Source organism: Phyllopteryx taeniolatus, chromosome 22 (genome assembly GCF_024500385.1).
Source record: "Phyllopteryx taeniolatus isolate TA_2022b chromosome 22, UOR_Ptae_1.2, whole genome shotgun sequence".
Lineage (NCBI taxonomy): Eukaryota > Metazoa > Chordata > Actinopteri > Syngnathiformes > Syngnathidae > Phyllopteryx > Phyllopteryx taeniolatus.
The window spans coordinates 7,776,222-7,794,188 of NC_084523.1; the positions used below are offsets into that span (position 1 = coordinate 7,776,222).

Sequence of the window (17,967 nt, forward strand, 5' to 3'; positions counted from 1 at the left end):
GGGCTCGCGCTGTTCTGACTTTGCGGGGCTCCACAGTGGGAAAAGGGGAAGACGTTGGAATAACGCGTGCGGCGTGGTTGCTTGGGGTGTTTTCCACGCGGATCCACGTTGATCGGAGCGCGCGGGCCACGGGGAATGTGTGCAAATCGTCCGCGTAAAAGGCGAGCAAAAGCACGCCAGTGCGCGCCGCGTCAGGTTGACGGTGCGTAAAAGCAGAGCGCGCAAATTGTCCGAAATGCTTTTTTGCGCAACAACAGACGCACATATGCGATAAAGTCACGCTCTTTGGAATGGCTTGTGTTCATATCTGTTTTGACCTTAGATGTTGGAGTAAAAAAAAAAAAAAAAAAAAAAAACACTTTTTCAAGTTTTCCATGCTTGTTTTGTTCGAATAACAGATGAATAGATCATTTTTTTTAAACCTTGTCAATGAATTTTCTACTTTAAAATCCCCCCAAAACCATTATTTCGATAAATGTTCATGTTAAAACTGGCAGAAAATTAAATTTATTGCTCTCATTCCTCATATTGTTCCAAGACTTTTTGCTATCACCGTCCATAGCAGAAATAAACATGAAAATTGTCCAAACAATGCAGTTATCATATTACAAATGTTTTTTTTGTGTTTTTTATCTGACATGTGTCTGACATGCGCAAAAGACATTAACAAGTCAATATCACAAGTGCTGTCATTTTCATAGATTCATTTTGCATTATAGTTTATTATTATTATTATTATGATTAGCTCTCTATGACTGTCTTTGGACTTTCATTTGAACCCAACATCTCATTTTATATATTTAGAGACCGCATTTGCAAGCAGTGACTTCTAATGGAAACCCCCCAAAACATTTATGCTATTTCTATTATTTAGATTTGGTCTCCTTGAGTGTCGTCTGTATCTCTTACACAGTTGATTTCACATTCCGACGTTCCCCTATTCGGTGACGTCATTACGTCTTTCCGTGCTCGAGGATATTATATACAAAGTTGCGTTTAGTGACACTTAATAGTTTTCTGTGAAACGCCAATTTTGACCATGAGATTTGTTTTACGGTCATATGTACTGGTGGAGAGTATGTACTGGATCACATAATGAATTGTATTTAGAGCTACAGTCCGAATTTACGATTGTTTAACAGTTTACTCATTTAAATGAATATATATATATGTGTTTGTTTTTTTTTTTGTTTTTTTTTTATTATTATTTTTTTTACACATTCAGAGGTTACTTCAAGATGTTTAATAAATTATTATGACGTTTCTCTGGGAGAATGAGAAGATTCCGATGGATTTGAAGGCAGCACTCAAGCTCCCGCGTTAATTTGTGACGCACCATTAGTGGAAGTCGCGATAATTCGTCGTGTTCTCGCGAGGTTGTGACGTTATAAAGGCGGAAGTCGTTTCGTTTAGTCGTGTTTAAGGTCGGAACGTGTCGTCTCTGTTTTCGTTAATTAAGCTAAAAACGAGTCTTTTTTTTTTTGCGTTTTAGCCAGAAAAACCCCAATTGTATGTAAAACAAGGTGATAAGCAACCTAATGAAATCCGTAGATGTCGAAACGTGGAGGTGTTGTCAAATGTGTCAAAAACGTCGAGATAAGGTGAGTGGACTCTACAATTAGCAAGCTAGCTTTGGAAATGTTATTTTTGTGCATTTTGTCAGTCTGTTTTCCTTCATTTGATGTATTTATCTCGTCTTCACCCCGCCAGAATGGCTTCAAGCGTCACTATATTTCCCGAGTTCTACGAGAGCGGCTAATAGGACTCTGAACGCCTCTGGTGCGTTCAGTACCTGCAACACAGTGGCAATACAGTGCAGGTACAGTACTTTCTTCACACGCTGTACAAATTAAAACACATTAGAATGCGTTTTTAAAGGGTGTTTTACTTTGTTGCTCTTATTTTCCTGCTACAGGGAGTTTAAAAACGTCTTTCTGGACCTGCTATGAAGACTTCTTGGTGAGTTTAGCCGACACACAATCCAAATACTTTACATTACACTTTACATACGAACTTCTGTTTTTGTTTGCACAATGACCAAACGAGTGTACAGATGAACAGATCAGCCACCACGGTTGGCAACAGGAATCTATTGGAAGACATTGTGGTCCACAAATGAGCTTCTGCATGTGGTCTCGTCTTTCATCAGGCTGGAAAAGGCGGCTGAAACACCACAAGGGGTCTACGTCCAGTACATCGCCCGAGACCCTAACGAAGCACAATGATGAACATCTACGAGTGTGATGTAACGAAATGGCAATGATAAATTAATCGTGAATTCAATACGATCGATTTGTTTGGATACAGCTTGTAAGAGGAGCAGAGCTGTCCATGGTGCTGAAAGCTATTTGTTTGTTCTAATGACCCAAACAATGAGTTCACGCTTTCATATTTGAGATTGAAATAGTGTAACATATGTTATTGGGTACACCTGCACAAATTATGCAATACTTAGTCTTCCTTTGCAAACATAGTACACATTTGTTAAATTGTTTCTACTATTTGAATGCAATGTGGTGATGTACAACTTTCAATTGGGTCTGTAATGGATCAAAAAATTATTCAGAACATATGTGTATGATGCAGTGCAGTTGTACAGGTGTGCAAACTGTAAAATTAAACAAATACCTTGTCTGCCTGCGTCTTTTTGCTTTAGATTATGTACTGTATTGGCTCGTGTATGTGTACCTAATGCTATGTCCCTCGGGAAACTTGCTGTTGTGTGAAATTTCTTTTTTTGATTCATTTTGTGTTTCCCCCAAATAAAGCAGATGTCGCACTGCCTCTTTGTCACACATGTTCTTTAATGTTCAATTAAGAAGGGTTCTGCAATACCAAATTGTGTGTTCCATGATGAAATGTCTTCAAATCAATTGAATGAATTTTGTCTGACTGTGACTAAATTTGATTGCAATGTTTTGTGTGTATGTGCTGCAAGCTCTCAAGACCCCGTAGCTGTCAGACCAGGATTTTGACATCTCGGAGCTGGAGCGACCCCGCAACTCAAAGCATCTTAAAATACTAATAAAAATGTTTGTGGTTCTATGAATTTGATTGTTGATGACTAACACAGACAAGACACTTCTATTGATTTCTTTTAGTTGTGAATTTGAAGTGAATTTATTCATGATCGCCAATAAAGCAAAGTCTCACACGACACTGTCACACGTTCATTCATCGTCAATTTGAAACCGAGCAGAAGTGCTTGGTGCTTGCTCGTGTGTGTGTGTGTGTGTGTGTGGGGGGGGGGGGGTCGTCCAAGAAGTTGAGGTGGGATGTTAAGGGACGCATCATCTCTGTCAACATTTGGACGACGAACCATAAATACAACCCAAAATTCCGAAAGCTCTCCCAACATTTCAAGGGGGGGGGGGTTGACCACTTCAAGAGTGATGCCAAGCACCTCTGTCAGTTTGTTGTTTCTTCATGTAACTGCTTGGACTGCAGGCATTCGTGCTTTGCCCTGCATGACCTGAGCCGGTTGGCAAACCTAAAAATCGCTCCAACGATATAGTCGAATGATCTAAAACTTTGCTTCCGGTTCCAGGGAATCGGGTTTGAGGCCCCCTGTGCACTCCATTTATCAATCAAATTTGAAAAGGTCCATAAAGGACAAAGTGAGGGTCGAATTTGTTGAACTCCACTTAACAAATATTGTGGAGAGATACAAATGTCGGACAAAGTAATGATCGAACCTGAGTCACCAGAAACATAGTCAGTGACACTAACCACTGGACTATCTTGCACCTGACACTGGTGGTACATATTCATGCTCGAAACCCATTAATACAACCAAAAAAATTAAAAAATTTCAGCCAGAGTGGTCGAATGGTCTAAAACTTTGCCTAGAGTTCGGGAGTTCCCGGTTCGATCCCCACTCTGAACTCAACTTATTAACAAATATCGTGGAGAGATATAAATGGTGGACAAAGGAAGGCTCGAACCTGGGTCACCGGAATTACAGTCAGTGATACTAAGCATTGAGCTATTTCCACCTGACAATCTCACTTGGTTTGTACATATTCGTGTGGATCCGGCGACATCGGTGCTCTGATCCGATGAATACAAAAAAAAAAAAATCTAAACTTTCAGCCGAAATGGCCGAATGGTCTAAAACTTTGCCTAGAGTTCGGGAGTTCCCAGTTCGATCCCCACTCTGAACTCAACTTATTAACAAATATCGTGGAGAGATATAAATGGTGGACAAAGGAAGGCTCGAACCTGGGTCACCGGAATTACAGTCAGTGATACTAAGCATTGAGCTATTTCCACCTGACAATCTCACTTGGTTTGTACATATTCGTGTGGATCCGGCGACATCGGTGCTCTGATCCGATGAATAAAAAAAAAAAAAATTCTAAACTTTCAGCCGAAATGGCCGAATGGTCTAAAACTTTACCTACGATTCGGGAGTCCTGGGTTCGATCCCCACTGTGAAATCCACTTATAAACAAATACAGTGGAGAAATGTCAGTGTTGGTCAAAGGAAGGATCGAACCCGAGTCGCCATATTTACAGTCAGTGATACTGAGCATTGAGCTATTTTCAGCTGACAAACTAACTTGGTTTGTACATATTCGTGTGGATCCGGCGACATCGGTGCTCTGATCCGATTAATACAAACAAAAAAAATTCTAAACTTTCAGCCGAAATGGCCGAATGGTCTAAAACTTTACCTACGATTCGGGAGTCCTGGGTTCGATCCCCACTGTGAAATCCACTTATAAACAAATACAGTGGAGAAATGTCAGTGTTGGTCAAAGGAAGGATCGAACCCGAGTCGCCATATTTACAGTCAGTGATACTGAGCATTGAGCTATTTTCAGCTGACAAACTAACTTGGTTTGTACATATTCGTGTGGATCCGGCGACATCGGTGCTCTGATCCGATTAATACAAACAAAAAAAATTCTAAACTTTCAGCCGAAATGGCCGAATGGTCTAAAACTTTACCTACGATTCGGGAGTCCTGGGTTCGATCCCCACTGTGAAATCCACTTATAAACAAATACAGTGGAGAAATGTCAGTGTTGGTCAAAGGAAGGATTGAACCCGAGTCACCAGATTTACAGTCAGTGACACTAAGCATTGAGCTATTTTCCACCTGTCAAACTGTGGTGATACGTAAGTAATTATATGTAATCGACAATATCGGTACTCTAACCTGTTAAGTATAACCAAAAAAATTTCGAAGCTTCCAGCCAAGATGGCCAAATGGTCTAAAAGTTTACCTCGGGTGTGGGCGTCATGGGTTCGATCCCCACTCTGAAATCCACTTATAAACAAATAAAGTGGAGAAATATCAGTGTTGGTCAAAGGAAGGATCGAACCCTGGTCACGAGAACCGCAGACAGTGTAAGTATGTACTGGACTATTTTGGACTTGACGAGTGTTGGTAATTTGTACTCCTTTATATGTACCAAGCCACAACGTCGTCCGTGACACATAAGTATAACTAAAAAAATTTGAAAATTTCCAGCCAAAATGGTCGACTGGTCTAAAACTTTGCCTCCGGTTTTGGTGACGCAGGTTCAATCCCCACCTTCTCCTCCACTTAATTATATATATGTTCAACATAACGTGAACACAAATGGAGCCGAAAGGAGGATCGAACCAGGGTCTCCGTGGCAGCAGTCAATGCATTAAACCTTTAGACCAGTTTTGATCAGACATTTGTAGAACCTTTGTTTGTATTCATCGACGAGTAAATCCCTGAAAACGCTTGGTGCCAAAAAATCTGACAAATACCAATAAACATCAGAACACTATCGCCGTGATTTAGTCTGTGCGTTATGACGAGAACTACGATGTAGGCTACCCGGGTTCGAACCTAGCTGCTCGTATGTTATGTTAAAATATTTAACTGTCGGCTTTTTCAACGTAACACACATTTTCGCTACTTTCCTGTGTTAAACTTATTTTTTTTTTTCAATTATTGCGTCATCACCGTCAACCTATTTAAGTCGGGCCAAATGCGACACTCGTTCTCTTTTGCCAGCGACCCGTCACCGGCGTTTCCACAAGATCGTCCAAAACTTTGACAAGGTAACTAAGTGCTCACACTCTCTTCTTAAGCTTCGCAAAATTCGCAGCCTTTTGATCACTTTGAACATTTCGAAGTGACCAAAACATGTCAAAGCAAGTCAAATTAACACCAAGTCTCTCTTTTCAGGGCACGCTAACACCTTGCTAGCATGCTAGCTAAAACCTTTGAGCTCTCGGAGGCATTTAATGTCTCCTGCGAGCTTAAACTACACCAAAACGCATTTATCTGGCGTATACGCTGATAAATGAATGCACGCAGTAAGTAAACTAAGTAATAACGGGGAGTTTATGAGTTTCATTTTGAATTTAGTACATGCACTAATGACGTGCATGTACTTTGAATTATTGGCACTTTTTATAATTAAAGTTTTGACTCTTGGACAGAAGTGCCGTTTTGCAAGAGGTAAGTACAGATTCACAATTCAACTGAATGAAGTATAATTATATTAAAGTGTTAATTTCTTGAAATTGAGTCTAAAATGGCTGACTTTTTAATTTTTTATTCTAAATGAAACAGAATTATTCATCCGTTTCTCTTTTCTGTTCATAGGTTTGAATCTTCAACCGAATGGCCAAATGGACTGAATTCCTGTCTCTCGACACAGCATATCCTTTATTAAACAGAATAAATCAATTAATGGTCTTTGGGTTAATTCTCATTTCTGATTACAGGTTCAAATCTTCAACAAAATGGCTGACTTCCTCTGACTTTCGGGGCAGGCCTCTTGAGCCTTTTGTGGGTCTACTGATAAACGCCTCGCTCAATTGTCCCGTTCTGAAGTCAAACTGGCTCGTGGGGCTGAATTGGGCGATGTCGAACGCTAACAGTGTTGTCGTGTCTTTCAGGCCGTCGTTGACGAGGCGTCCGGCTGCGCCCTGCTCGCCTCACTGGTGAGACAAACTTTCATACATGTAAAAAAAACAAAAACAAAAGTGACTCATTTCTTTCAGCACGAGCTGACCAGGCAGCCTCCAGCGACATCATCACAGTTCAGGTGGCAACACTCACTCGATGGCAACACCAAATGTTGGGGTTAATGTTTAATGTTGTGGTGCTTCTGTATCAACACAGGAAGAATCTGAAGGACTGAAGGAGGGTAAGGACACCCGAGATGACTTTCCAGCAGTGATGACTGCTTCGACTTAATGGAGCGCTGAGGAACAAGCCATTTTGTATAAAAAAAATAATAAAAAATGGCTGACATAAGTTTTTAACATTGTTCTCCTCTGCAGTTCCCCCAAAGTTGCACTCTGAGATGTGCGGCAGCCAGAACCCTCAAGTTCTTTATCTTCTTGCTCACGTCCACCAGGTGGCGCTAAAGACTTCCTGGAGTACCTAATCATGGATGAACTGGTGAAGTCTATCTCAAAGCTTGGACCAGTTGGAAAGACAGACTTGAATGAATTTACCATTTGTTGTTCCAGGTGGTGGAAACATGGCGTCATGATCAACTTCCTGTCCAACATGTTGAGGTGACGTAAGCTACAAAACAAGCTCAGCAAATTTATGTTTGAACCACCCCTCACCTGCTTTTTCTTTGACTCCACATGCAGGTCAGTTCCCAGTCGAAGTGCCATCGGAGACTCTGCCAGCAAGATCCTGAGCCTGCTGGGCAAAGAAACGAGTTCTACATGAACGTGCAGAAGCTCCTCAATGCTGCTTTCATCTTGAATGTTGACACATGCTAATAAACCTACTAAACGGCAGCTTGACTGGTCCCTCACTCGTCTCATTTTCAGGTGTCCTGGAGATGACCTGCAGTCACGACAGCCTCCTGACTTCCTGGATAGCGGAGGAACAAGATGGTGGGATAAAAACAAAATGGCTGAAATGAACAATTTAACGTCTTTCTTTTCTGCAGTTCTGCCAAAGATGCACTCTTGAGATGCGCTTCAGCCAGAACCCTCAAGTTCTTTACCTTCATTCTCCTGGACACTAGCATGTTCTTGCCGCTCACGTCCACGAGATGGCGCCAAAGAATTCCTGGAGAACCTGATCATGGCTCAAGTGGTGAAGTAGTTCTCTAAGAACAGACTTAATGAATTTTGTTTCTTGTTCCAGGTGGTGGAAACATGGCGTCACAATCAACTTCCTGTCCAACATGTTGAGGTGATATTGCGCTACAAATAAACACAGCAAATGTAAGTTTGACGCACCCTCACCTACTTTTTTCTTTGACTCCACGTGCAGGTCAGCTTCCAGTCCAAGTGCCATCGGGGACTCTGCCACCACGATCCTGGACCTGCTGGGCAAAGAGCAGAGTTCCACATGAATGTGCAGAAGGTCAACGACTTAATCTTGAATGTTGACACATGCTAATAAACTTACTAAACGGCAGCTTGACTGGTCCCTCACTCGTCTCATTTTCAGGTGTCCTGGAGATGACCTGCAGTCACGACAGCCTCCTGACTTCCTGGATAGCGGAGGAACAAGATGGTGGGATAAAAACAAAATGGCTGAAATGAACAATTTAACGTCTTTCTTTTCTGCAGTTCTGCCAAAGATGCACTCTTGAGATGCGCTTCAGCCAGAACCCTCAAGTTCTTTACCTTCATTCTCCTGGACACTAGCATGTTCTTGCCGCTCACGTCCACGAGATGGCGCCAAAGAATTCCTGGAGAACCTGATCATGGATCAACTGGTGAAGTAGTTCTCTAAGAACAGACTTAATGAATTTTGTTTGTTGTTCCAGGTGGTGGAAACATGGCGTCACAATCAACTTCCTGTCCAACATGTTGAGGTGATATTGCGCTACAAATAAACACAGCAAATGTAAGTTTGACGCACCCTCACCTACTTTTTTCTTTGACTCCACGTGCAGGTCAGCTTCCAGTCCAAGTGCCATCGGGGACTCTGCCACCAAGATCCTGGACCTGCTGGGCAAAGAGCAGAGTTCCACATGAATGTGCAGAAGGTCAACGACTTAATCTTGAATGTTGACACATGCTAATAAACTTACTAAACGGCAGCTTGACTGGTCCCTCACTCGTCTCATTTTCAGGTGTCCTGGAGATGACCTGCAGTCACGACAGCCTCCTGACTTCCTGGATAGCGGAGGAACAAGATGGTGGGATAAAAACAAAATGGCTGAAATGAACAATTTAACATCTTTCTTTTCTGCAGTTCTGCCAAAGATGCACTCTTGAGATGCGCTTCAGCCAGAACCCTCAAGTTCTTTACCTTCATTCTCCTGGACACTAGCATGTTCTTGCCGCTCACGTCCACGAGGTGGCGCCAAAGAATTCCTGGAGAACCTGATCATGGATCAACTGGTGAAGTAGTTCTCTAAGAACAGACTTAATGAATTTTGTTTGTTGTTCCAGGTGGTGGAAACATGGCGTCACAATCAACTTCCTGTCCAACATGTTGAGGTGATATTGCGCTACAAATAAACACAGCAAATGTAAGTTTGACGCACCCTCACCTACTTTTTTCTTTGACTCCACGTGCAGGTCAGCTTCCAGTCCAAGTGCCATCGGGGACTCTGCCACCAAGATCCTGGACCTGCTGGGCAAAGAGCAGAGTTCCACATGAATGTGCAGAAGGTCAACGACTTAATCTTGAATGTTGACACATGCTAATAAACTTACTAAACAGCAGCTTGACTGGTCCCTCGTTCATCTCTTGGTTTCAGATCTCCTGGAGAAGTCTCACCCCACCAGTCCACTCAGAAGGCCTCAGTCGTTTGATACAAGACTGTTCTTGTCCCAGTACTAGTTCAAGCAGGTTCCAGTCTCCCTGAGATGACTTTCCATCGGTGGCCTCTCTTGATGCGTTTTGGCTGTAGTCACGACAGCCTCTTGTTTGAAGTCAGTGGGAGCTGAGGAACAAGATGGTTGTATTTATATAAAAAAACACAATAACTGACATGAGCAATTGAGCAGTTAAGTTTTTAACAACCTTCTCTTCTGCAGTTGGACTCAGAGATACGCTGCAGCCAGGACCCTCAAGTTCTTTACCTTCTTGGTCCTGGATACTTGCATGTTCTTCATGCTCACGTCCACCAGGTGGCGCTGAAGATCCTTGATCTCCTGAAGTAAATTTCAATCAAGGTTGGAACAGTTTGCAAACTTGATGAATCCAAATACTTGGTTTCTTGTTGTTGTAGGTGGTGGAAACATGGCGTCATGGTCAACTTTCTGTCCAACATGTTGAGGTGACGTACGCTACAAAACAAGCTCAGCAAATTTAAGTTTGAAGTGCCCTCGCCTGCTTTTTCCTTTTGACTTCCAGTCCAAGTGCCATCAGGGACTCGGCCAGCAAGATCCTCTACATGCAGAAGGTCCTCAACACTGCCTGCATCTTTGGTGATGCCTTGCTAATACATTTATTAAACAGCAGCTTGACTGGTTCCCCGTTAATCACGTTGTGTTCAGGTCTCCTGGAGAAGTCTGCACCACCGTAGAGTCTTCAGAAGACGTCTGATACGAAGACGGTTCCTCTTGTCACGCTCAAACGGCTTCGGCCGAAGGTTGCGGTCAACTGTTAACCACAAAAAATGCAAATGGAGTCTGTGTCAACTTCCATGTTCCTCGTCATTCCGGAGCCATCTTTCCTACAAGGTGAAACGCTGCATTCACTGTACGGAGCAGAGCTGCACACCAAAATGTTTTTCTTGCTTCCTTTCATCCACAAGGTGCTGAAGCCAAATTTTGGAGCAGCCTGAGAAGCGGGAGACCTTGGGCCCTGGACGGTACGTGCTTTGAAATGTCTTCATTCCACAATTGGGTCTTCTTCGATCCAGTTTTTTGTTTTTCCACATTTCTTCCAGAGTTGCAGAGGAACACTTGTCAGCTTCCCGGTCACTCAGCCGTGCGAGTGCTCAAAGGCCCAGAAAACAAGTCGCCCGTCTTTCTCGCTGGTAGGTTTCGTGTCAAAGATCATTTGCTGCACAACAGGTTGACTTAACTTTTGACTCACGGATGTCTTGTCTTAGGTCCGCACACCGGTCCACGCTCTCGTCACACTGGCCGACCACTTCACCAGGCAGCGACGAGGAGACGGTTGCTGATGTCATCAGACTTCGACTTGGTTTCCTTTGTGATTTCATGTCTGTTGCTTAACATCTACTCTGCAAAAAAAATAAAAGTTTATTACAACACTTAAACTCTTCTCATTCTTCAAACGCATCACAAAAAAAAAAAAAAAAAAAAAACTTAGTTTCTTTAGTTAAAAAACAAACCAAAAAAAATTCTAAAAATTTTCTAAATTTTTTTCCAAAAATTTTTTCTGGTTTTTTTTTTCAAATTTTTTTTTTTTTTTTTTTTTTTTAAAAAAATTTTCTGGAATATTTTTTTTTCTGGGATTTTCCCCCCTGCCAGAATTTTTTTTTTTCCCCACCGAAAATTTTTCAGGGAAAATGAGCAGGGCAAGGGCTCGAATACTGCTTTGTGATTGGCTGAGGCAATGAGAATCCAAGGCTGTGATTGGTCCAAAAGTGGGCGTGGCTACGCACATTTGAAGCATTCTGATTGGTCGAAATGTGAGAAAAGCGCAAAAGTGGGCGTGGTTATGCAAATGAGGTCGCTCTGATTGGCTGGGCTCGGCGCGTCAAAGCGCTGTGATTGGTGGATTCGAAGACGGATTTTGAAAAGCTGTTTTAGAGTCCTGAGGTCTAAGTTGCACATCAGTCACTACAGTGAACGCCAGTTTATTACTGTTGCCCTCTATCTGCACATGAGCAAAGCTACAAGACTTTTCAAAGTCCTGTAGTTTTGCGTCATGTGGAGACAGAGCGGAACAATGATACACTGGCGTTTACTGTAATGACTGCTGCGCAACTCTCACCTCAAGACTCAAAGCAGCTTTTGAAGAGCCGTCCACTGCGGCGACCACGATGCACGAAAGGCTCCAAATGAGGTAAGGGCAGACTTAGCAAGAAAACACCATGACTCAGGTTGAACAATTTATTGGGCAGCAAAGCTGTGATGACATTTTAGCAATGAACGTTAGTGCGGGACGAATTCAAGTTGCACACGTTAACATTGACGACAGGCCGAGCTCGAGTGTGACGGCACCGAGGCGGATGTGAGCGCACAAACCCGTCTGACATCTCTCTCTCTGACAAAACCCAAGATGAGCACAAAAGTAAGTTCTTTTGACAAAATTTTTTTTTTTATCGCTTAGTATACGGCAATGTCATTGGAAAAACAAGTCCAAACGTGACACACGTTTTGGAATGACATTGATGTGGACCAAGTAATTTCTAAAATATATTTTCAAACTATTCAAACTTATGTTTGTTTTTTGTTTTCAATAACTCATTCCATAGCAGTGTTCCTTAAAAACACGCCCAGAAATATGATACATGTTTTTAAACATCGATGTGGACCAAGTAATTAAATATTTTTTTTTTAGATTTTTAAATAACTGTCTACATCAATGTCATTTGAAAACCAAAAAACATGGCACAGTTATTAAAACATTACTTTTTCTAAATAACTTGGTCCACAACCATCTCGTTTAAAAACACGTCAAGAAATGTGACAGATGTCTTTAAACGACATGGATGTGGACCAAGTAGTCATTTAAAAAATATATAATTTTTCTAACATAAGTTACTTTAAAAATCAAACAGATTATTATTATTTTTTTTTTATAACTCGATCCACATCAATGTCATAAAAACAAAACATGGCAGATTTCTGGGCATGTATTTTTAAATTATATTGCTATGGACCAAGTTATTAAAAAAAATATATATATATATATATATTTAACATAAGTTACTTTCAAAATATTAAAACTTAATGGCTCTTTTTTAAAATAACTTTTTTTTTTTTTTAAGAGAAAATATATTTCCAGACTAAAGTAGATTAAATAAATGATTTCAAAAACTTGATCCACATTGATGTCATTTAGAAACGCGTCCAGAAATGTGACACGTTTTAAATGACATTCATGTGAACCAAACAATTTCAAAAATGTTTTTTTTAACATATTATTTTAAAAATATTCACATACACGCGCATATATATATATATATATATTTATTTATTTAAATAACTAGGGTCCACATCAATGTAAAAAATAAACAAAAACATGGCACACTTCTGTACATGTGTTTTTAAATGACATTGATGTGGACCAAGTTATTTAAAAATATATTTTCTAACAATAAAATATGTTGCAGGAATAAAGTACATTTTAAATAAGTCATTTTAAAAATATTGTATTTTATGTTTTAAATAACACGATTGGCTGGCGACCAGTTCGGGCTGAACGCCGCCTGTCGCCCGAAGTCAGCTGGGACAGGCTCCAGCGCGCCCGCGACCCCAGTGAGGATAAGCGGGATGGAAAATAACTTCATACACATTGTCATTAAAAAAAAAAGAGAAATGTGACATTACGTGTTAAGTTGTTTTTAAAAAAAAGAAAACATTTTTTTAAATCAACTTTAAAATAATAATATATTTATATATATTTTTTTCAACTAACTTGGTCCACATCACTATTATTTAAAAACATGTCCAGAAGTGTTTGATAATGTTCTTGCTGTCTTTGTGTGTTGGTTCAAGTTAAAGTTCAGAGAGAGAGATGGGTGGGCGCACTCACGCCCCCTTGTGGTGTCATGTGACATCACACATCGCCTCGAGCACACTATGGCAAGCCTCCTCAACTTTGACTTTGTGGAATGAACATTGGCGATATCAACAACAATTTCTTTCATTCAGTTTTGCCTCATCAAAACTGATTTCCAAATATCTGCAACGTCATTTCGCCTCAGACAAATGGCGTCACTTTTGCCATTGATGTGTATGGGGTTCGTCATTTCAGATATTAATAATTCGGCAGCCAATATCTGTAATGACGAACCCCATACACACGAATGGCAAAAGTGACGTCATGTGTCCTCGGCGAAACGACGTCGCAGATATCTAAAATTCAGTTTTGATGAGGCAAAACTGAATGAGCGAGGTCTTCAACACATATCCAGTCCAGCTCTTCAATGTTAAGAAGGCTTGCCATAAGCACACAACATCGCGTACTCACACGTGTCCAAATGCAGATTGGCGTCCCGTCCGCCTTTCCCAGAAGTCTGTCGGCTGTCGGCCCGAAACCTCCCTGATACTGTCGTGCGCACAAAAACAAAAGCAGTGAGTAACATTCTTAAAAATATTCAAAACATATCTATATTTTTTTTATTTAAATAACTTGGTACACATCAATGCCATTTACAAAAAAACATGGCACATTTCTGGACGTGTTTTCAAATGACATTCATGTGGACTAAGTTATGGCAAAATATTTTTTTGACAACAAAATATTTTTCCAGAATAAAGTACATTTTAAACAACTTAAGTTCTTTTCAAAAATATTTTATTTTTAATTATATTTTTCAAATAATTTGATCCACATTGATGTCACTTACTAAAAAAAAAACACATCCAGAAATGTGACATTACATTCAGTTGTTTTTAAGAAAGAAAATACTTGGTAAATAAACTTTTAAATATTCTGATATTAAAAATGCTTTCTTTTTTTCAAATAACTTGGTCCACATCACTGCTATTTAAAAACATTCGATCATGTTCTTGAAGTCTGTGTGTGCTGGCTCTGTGCACTCACGCCCCCTTGTGGTGTCATGTGACATCACACATCGCCTCAAGCACATTCTGGCAAGCCTTCTCAACATTGAAAAACTTAAGTCTGACTGTGTGGAATTAAAGGTATGCGTCAAAAATTTAGAATATCGATAAAAAAAATTTGGATGATTATGGCAAAATGACACACACACACAAATGTCTTTCACAAAATTAGAATATCATACAAAGTTGTAGGCTCACTGTGTCCCAATCTTGTCAGCTTCAGCCAATTGAAGCAAAAACATCTGCAGAGGTTTTCCTCAGCCTTTAAATGATCTCAGAATGGCTTAGAAGGCTTCAGAATCACGGGGAAGACTGCTGACTCGACAAACCGTCATTGACACCCTCCATAAGGTCTCAAAAAGAAATTGCAAAAGAAGCAGGACGCTCACAGAGTGCCGTCTATGGAATCACAGTACTCGATTGGCCAGCAAACTCACCATTACAGAGATCTAGAATTCAGCAGCCAATATCTGCAAGTGAATTACAGATATCCGCAACGGATTGTAGATATCTGTCATGACGAATGGTAAAAGTGGAGGTCATTTGTCCTCGGCAAAATGAAAACATGAAAAATGTAAATATAAATATATTAATTTCAATTTTCTTTTTTTTTTTTTTTTTAAATATACAACTTTTATCAAAACGATATGACTTTGTCTGGACAATATACAACTTCTCTTGAAAATATGTGACTTTATTCTCCTATGATTCAAACTCTTCTTTTTTTTTTTTCTTACTGGGGCCCTTTTGTATTACAATATCAAGTTATTCAATTGTGAACTCATTATTAAATGAGCCATTCATTTCTTAAATTACAGACTATAATATTCAAATATCATGTTGAACCCATTTAATAATAATAAAATAATTAGTTTTACTGCAGCGATTTGACATCTGGAAAACGCAGATCTCGGGCAGATGAGCACAGCACTCTTCCTTGCGTTCTATCAGGCACCGAACTGGAGTTCATACTCAGCGCGCACGTTCAGCCTGATTAGTTAGAGCAGTGCTCTCGAACACACGGCCCGCGGACCCAAACCGGCCCACTAGGGGCTTACAATCCGGCCCGCAGGATAAATCTGAAAGTGAAATAAATACAGAAGACATTGTGTTGTTGGGGACGAAGGATCATTTTGAGAATTAGTATGCCCATGTAGACAATGGAATGGTAATAATTCCTTGGTATTCATTAAGTTGATTTCATTTTGAAGTGCAATAGTACATTATTCAATTCCAATTACTTGTGACTTAGTTTTGCGCCTTCGAATACATTTTGGACAAACTGAAGCAAAATTTTCCAAGAAATCTGGAAAAAAAAAAAAAAAAAAAAAAAAAAAAAAAGACTTATTTTTATAGTCAAACAAACGGGGAAAGCTTTTTTTTTTTTTAATTATTATTACCTGAAGTATGGTATGATTTCAGTGATCCTTTGACATTAAATTAGGCTGCATGTGGCCCATGAACTACAAAGAGTTTGTCACCCCTCAGTGAGAGCGTTACCCATCATCCACCGTGATTTACAGCTATTTAGTCATTGGGACAACTCAGCCATGGACGGGCTAAAGAAAATTGGGGGACAAGAGCTCCCCCTAGTGCACTCCATGACTGACGCCAAAGGAGGCAGAGAGGGCACTTCCACACTTAACCTGCATCTGCTGATGAGAGTATCAGTGTGCCAAGATTCTAATTCTGCTCTCAAGCACCATTTTTTGTTTTAATTTAGTCTGAGATACACCCTTACTGTCTCCTTTATACTGTAAATTTATATTCCCCCCCCCCCCATTGCCATCTATTTAATGGCATTTTATTCATTGAATATGCCAAAGAAGGAGCCTCCATAACTCAGAAAATAAAAACTACACAAAAGGTGGTAATTAATTTACTAAAGGCGCCTCTCAGTGTGATGCACTTAGAAGATTATGGTGCTTTTGTAACATTAAAATACAACTTTTTTTTTTTTTGGGGGGTCTAAAAATATGCGTCACCAAGATTTATCAAGCTATTCCACTCCCGGTTGGTGGACCCCGGATAAACCCAAGAGAAGAAAAGTTTCAGAATAAAATAACATTTAGCGTTACATGAACTATATTTCAAAACAAACATCGCTCACATAAACTCACGGATGAGCGCGTACAATTGCGTGTGACGATGAAGGTGGCGTCTACGTGCTGACGCTGTATGCTGAGAAAAACCTCACGAGAAAAAAAATATTTCAATTGGCGATTAGTTGTCAAATACATATCTGACATTGTTAAGTGAACTTGTCTTTTTTTTTGTTTTTTGTTTTTTAATTCAAGTTGCCAGCTGACTGCAGCCTCCACATGCGATAAAACGACGACGCAGACGGCGTTTTCGGTTGGCTGCATAACAATGGATAATTTAAGTTTGGCTGTAATTTCACGACAGCGAGGAGGACTCAAATAGACACGGGCTATTTTGTTTCAAAGTAATAAGTTCAAAATATTTTTGTTTCATGTGGAAATAAAATTTGCCGTTCTCTGTGGCACTTCATTGAGTTCATCAATTCTAATTTTTGTAATATACATACTGGTGAAAAAACTATATAGTACACAAATGCAATGTGACTAAAAATGTTGATAACTATTAATTTTGACATATCACATAAATTGTTTCTGTAATGTATATTTTGGGGGAATTTTGATGGAGCTGTGATACTTTGTATGAAGTAAAAGTTTGAAATGGTCCCAATTTTGGCGCATCAGATTATCAGTATGAGGACTTTGAAGCCATCGTTGACCTGTTGCTTGAGAGAAAGGAGTTTTAGTTTAGTTGGTGATTGGATGCCAGGTACACATGGCATGATGTGTGGGCACATTTTCAGTCATTTCTTAAAATAAGACTTTTTATCTGGGGGGGGGGGGGGGGGGGGGGGAATAACACTTCCACAATCAGAATCAAAAGATACTTTTGAGACATAAAAAAAACCAATACACAGTCACTGCGCAATGAAAGGTTACTGGTTCCTCGCAAAAATATAACACTATATTCTCATAATAGTACGACTAATTGCAAAATATATATATATGCCTTAGTTCTCACAATATGACAAGCTAATGTAAAAAAATGTACACGATTTTGTTTTGCAGAAGCATGCTCCTCACTGCTTTTGTTGTTGTTTTACACAGGATTTCGCAGACTGGTGGGACGCGCGGACGGGACGCCAACCTGCTTTTGGACACGTGCGACCTCGCAATGTCGTGTGCTCGACGAGCTCACGTGTGACGTCACCGAGGAGGTGCACGGGAGCGCCACACGCCATAGCTTGAAATGGTACAAACTAAGATAAGTGGTGAACTCCCAGAGGTTGAAAAA

The 17,967-nt window shown here is 40.3% G+C and overlaps 1 protein-coding gene and 3 long non-coding RNA genes across 4 annotated transcripts; 3 read left to right on the forward strand and 1 right to left on the reverse strand.

Annotated features, from left to right (window-relative positions):
* Window positions 1–1,356: 1,356 nt before the first annotated feature.
* Window positions 1,357–2,784, forward strand: LOC133472134 (uncharacterized). Its single transcript, XR_009786611.1, has 4 exons — window positions 1,357–1,601; window positions 1,711–1,819; window positions 1,916–1,959; window positions 2,150–2,784. It is a non-coding gene; the product is annotated as an uncharacterized LOC133472134 (long non-coding RNA).
* Window positions 2,785–5,604: 2,820 nt separating this feature from the next.
* LOC133471875 (uncharacterized) lies at window positions 5,605–7,180 on the forward strand. The gene is made up of 7 exons (XR_009786423.1): window positions 5,605–6,045; window positions 6,173–6,303; window positions 6,430–6,448; window positions 6,596–6,781; window positions 6,892–6,936; window positions 6,997–7,040; window positions 7,118–7,180. It is a non-coding gene; the product is annotated as an uncharacterized LOC133471875 (long non-coding RNA).
* On the reverse strand, window positions 6,640–8,306 carry LOC133471877 (uncharacterized). The gene is made up of 6 exons (XR_009786425.1): window positions 8,213–8,306; window positions 7,965–8,069; window positions 7,744–7,828; window positions 7,573–7,651; window positions 7,456–7,501; window positions 6,640–7,381 (listed from the first exon to the last, which is right to left on the reverse strand). It is a non-coding gene; the product is annotated as an uncharacterized LOC133471877 (long non-coding RNA).
* A 71-nt stretch (window positions 8,307–8,377) lies between these two features.
* LOC133472279 (uncharacterized) lies at window positions 8,378–11,152 on the forward strand. Its single transcript, XM_061762859.1, has 11 exons — window positions 8,378–8,786; window positions 8,868–8,960; window positions 9,048–9,417; window positions 9,499–9,591; window positions 9,681–9,881; window positions 9,961–10,082; window positions 10,155–10,202; window positions 10,280–10,328; window positions 10,423–10,552; window positions 10,719–10,907; window positions 10,983–11,152. Exons 5-11 carry the CDS (start codon window positions 9,879–9,881, stop codon window positions 11,150–11,152), a joined length of 711 nt encoding a protein of 236 aa, XP_061618843.1. The 5' UTR covers window positions 8,378–8,786; window positions 8,868–8,960; window positions 9,048–9,417; window positions 9,499–9,591; window positions 9,681–9,878.
* Window positions 11,153–17,967: the final 6,815 nt, after the last annotated feature.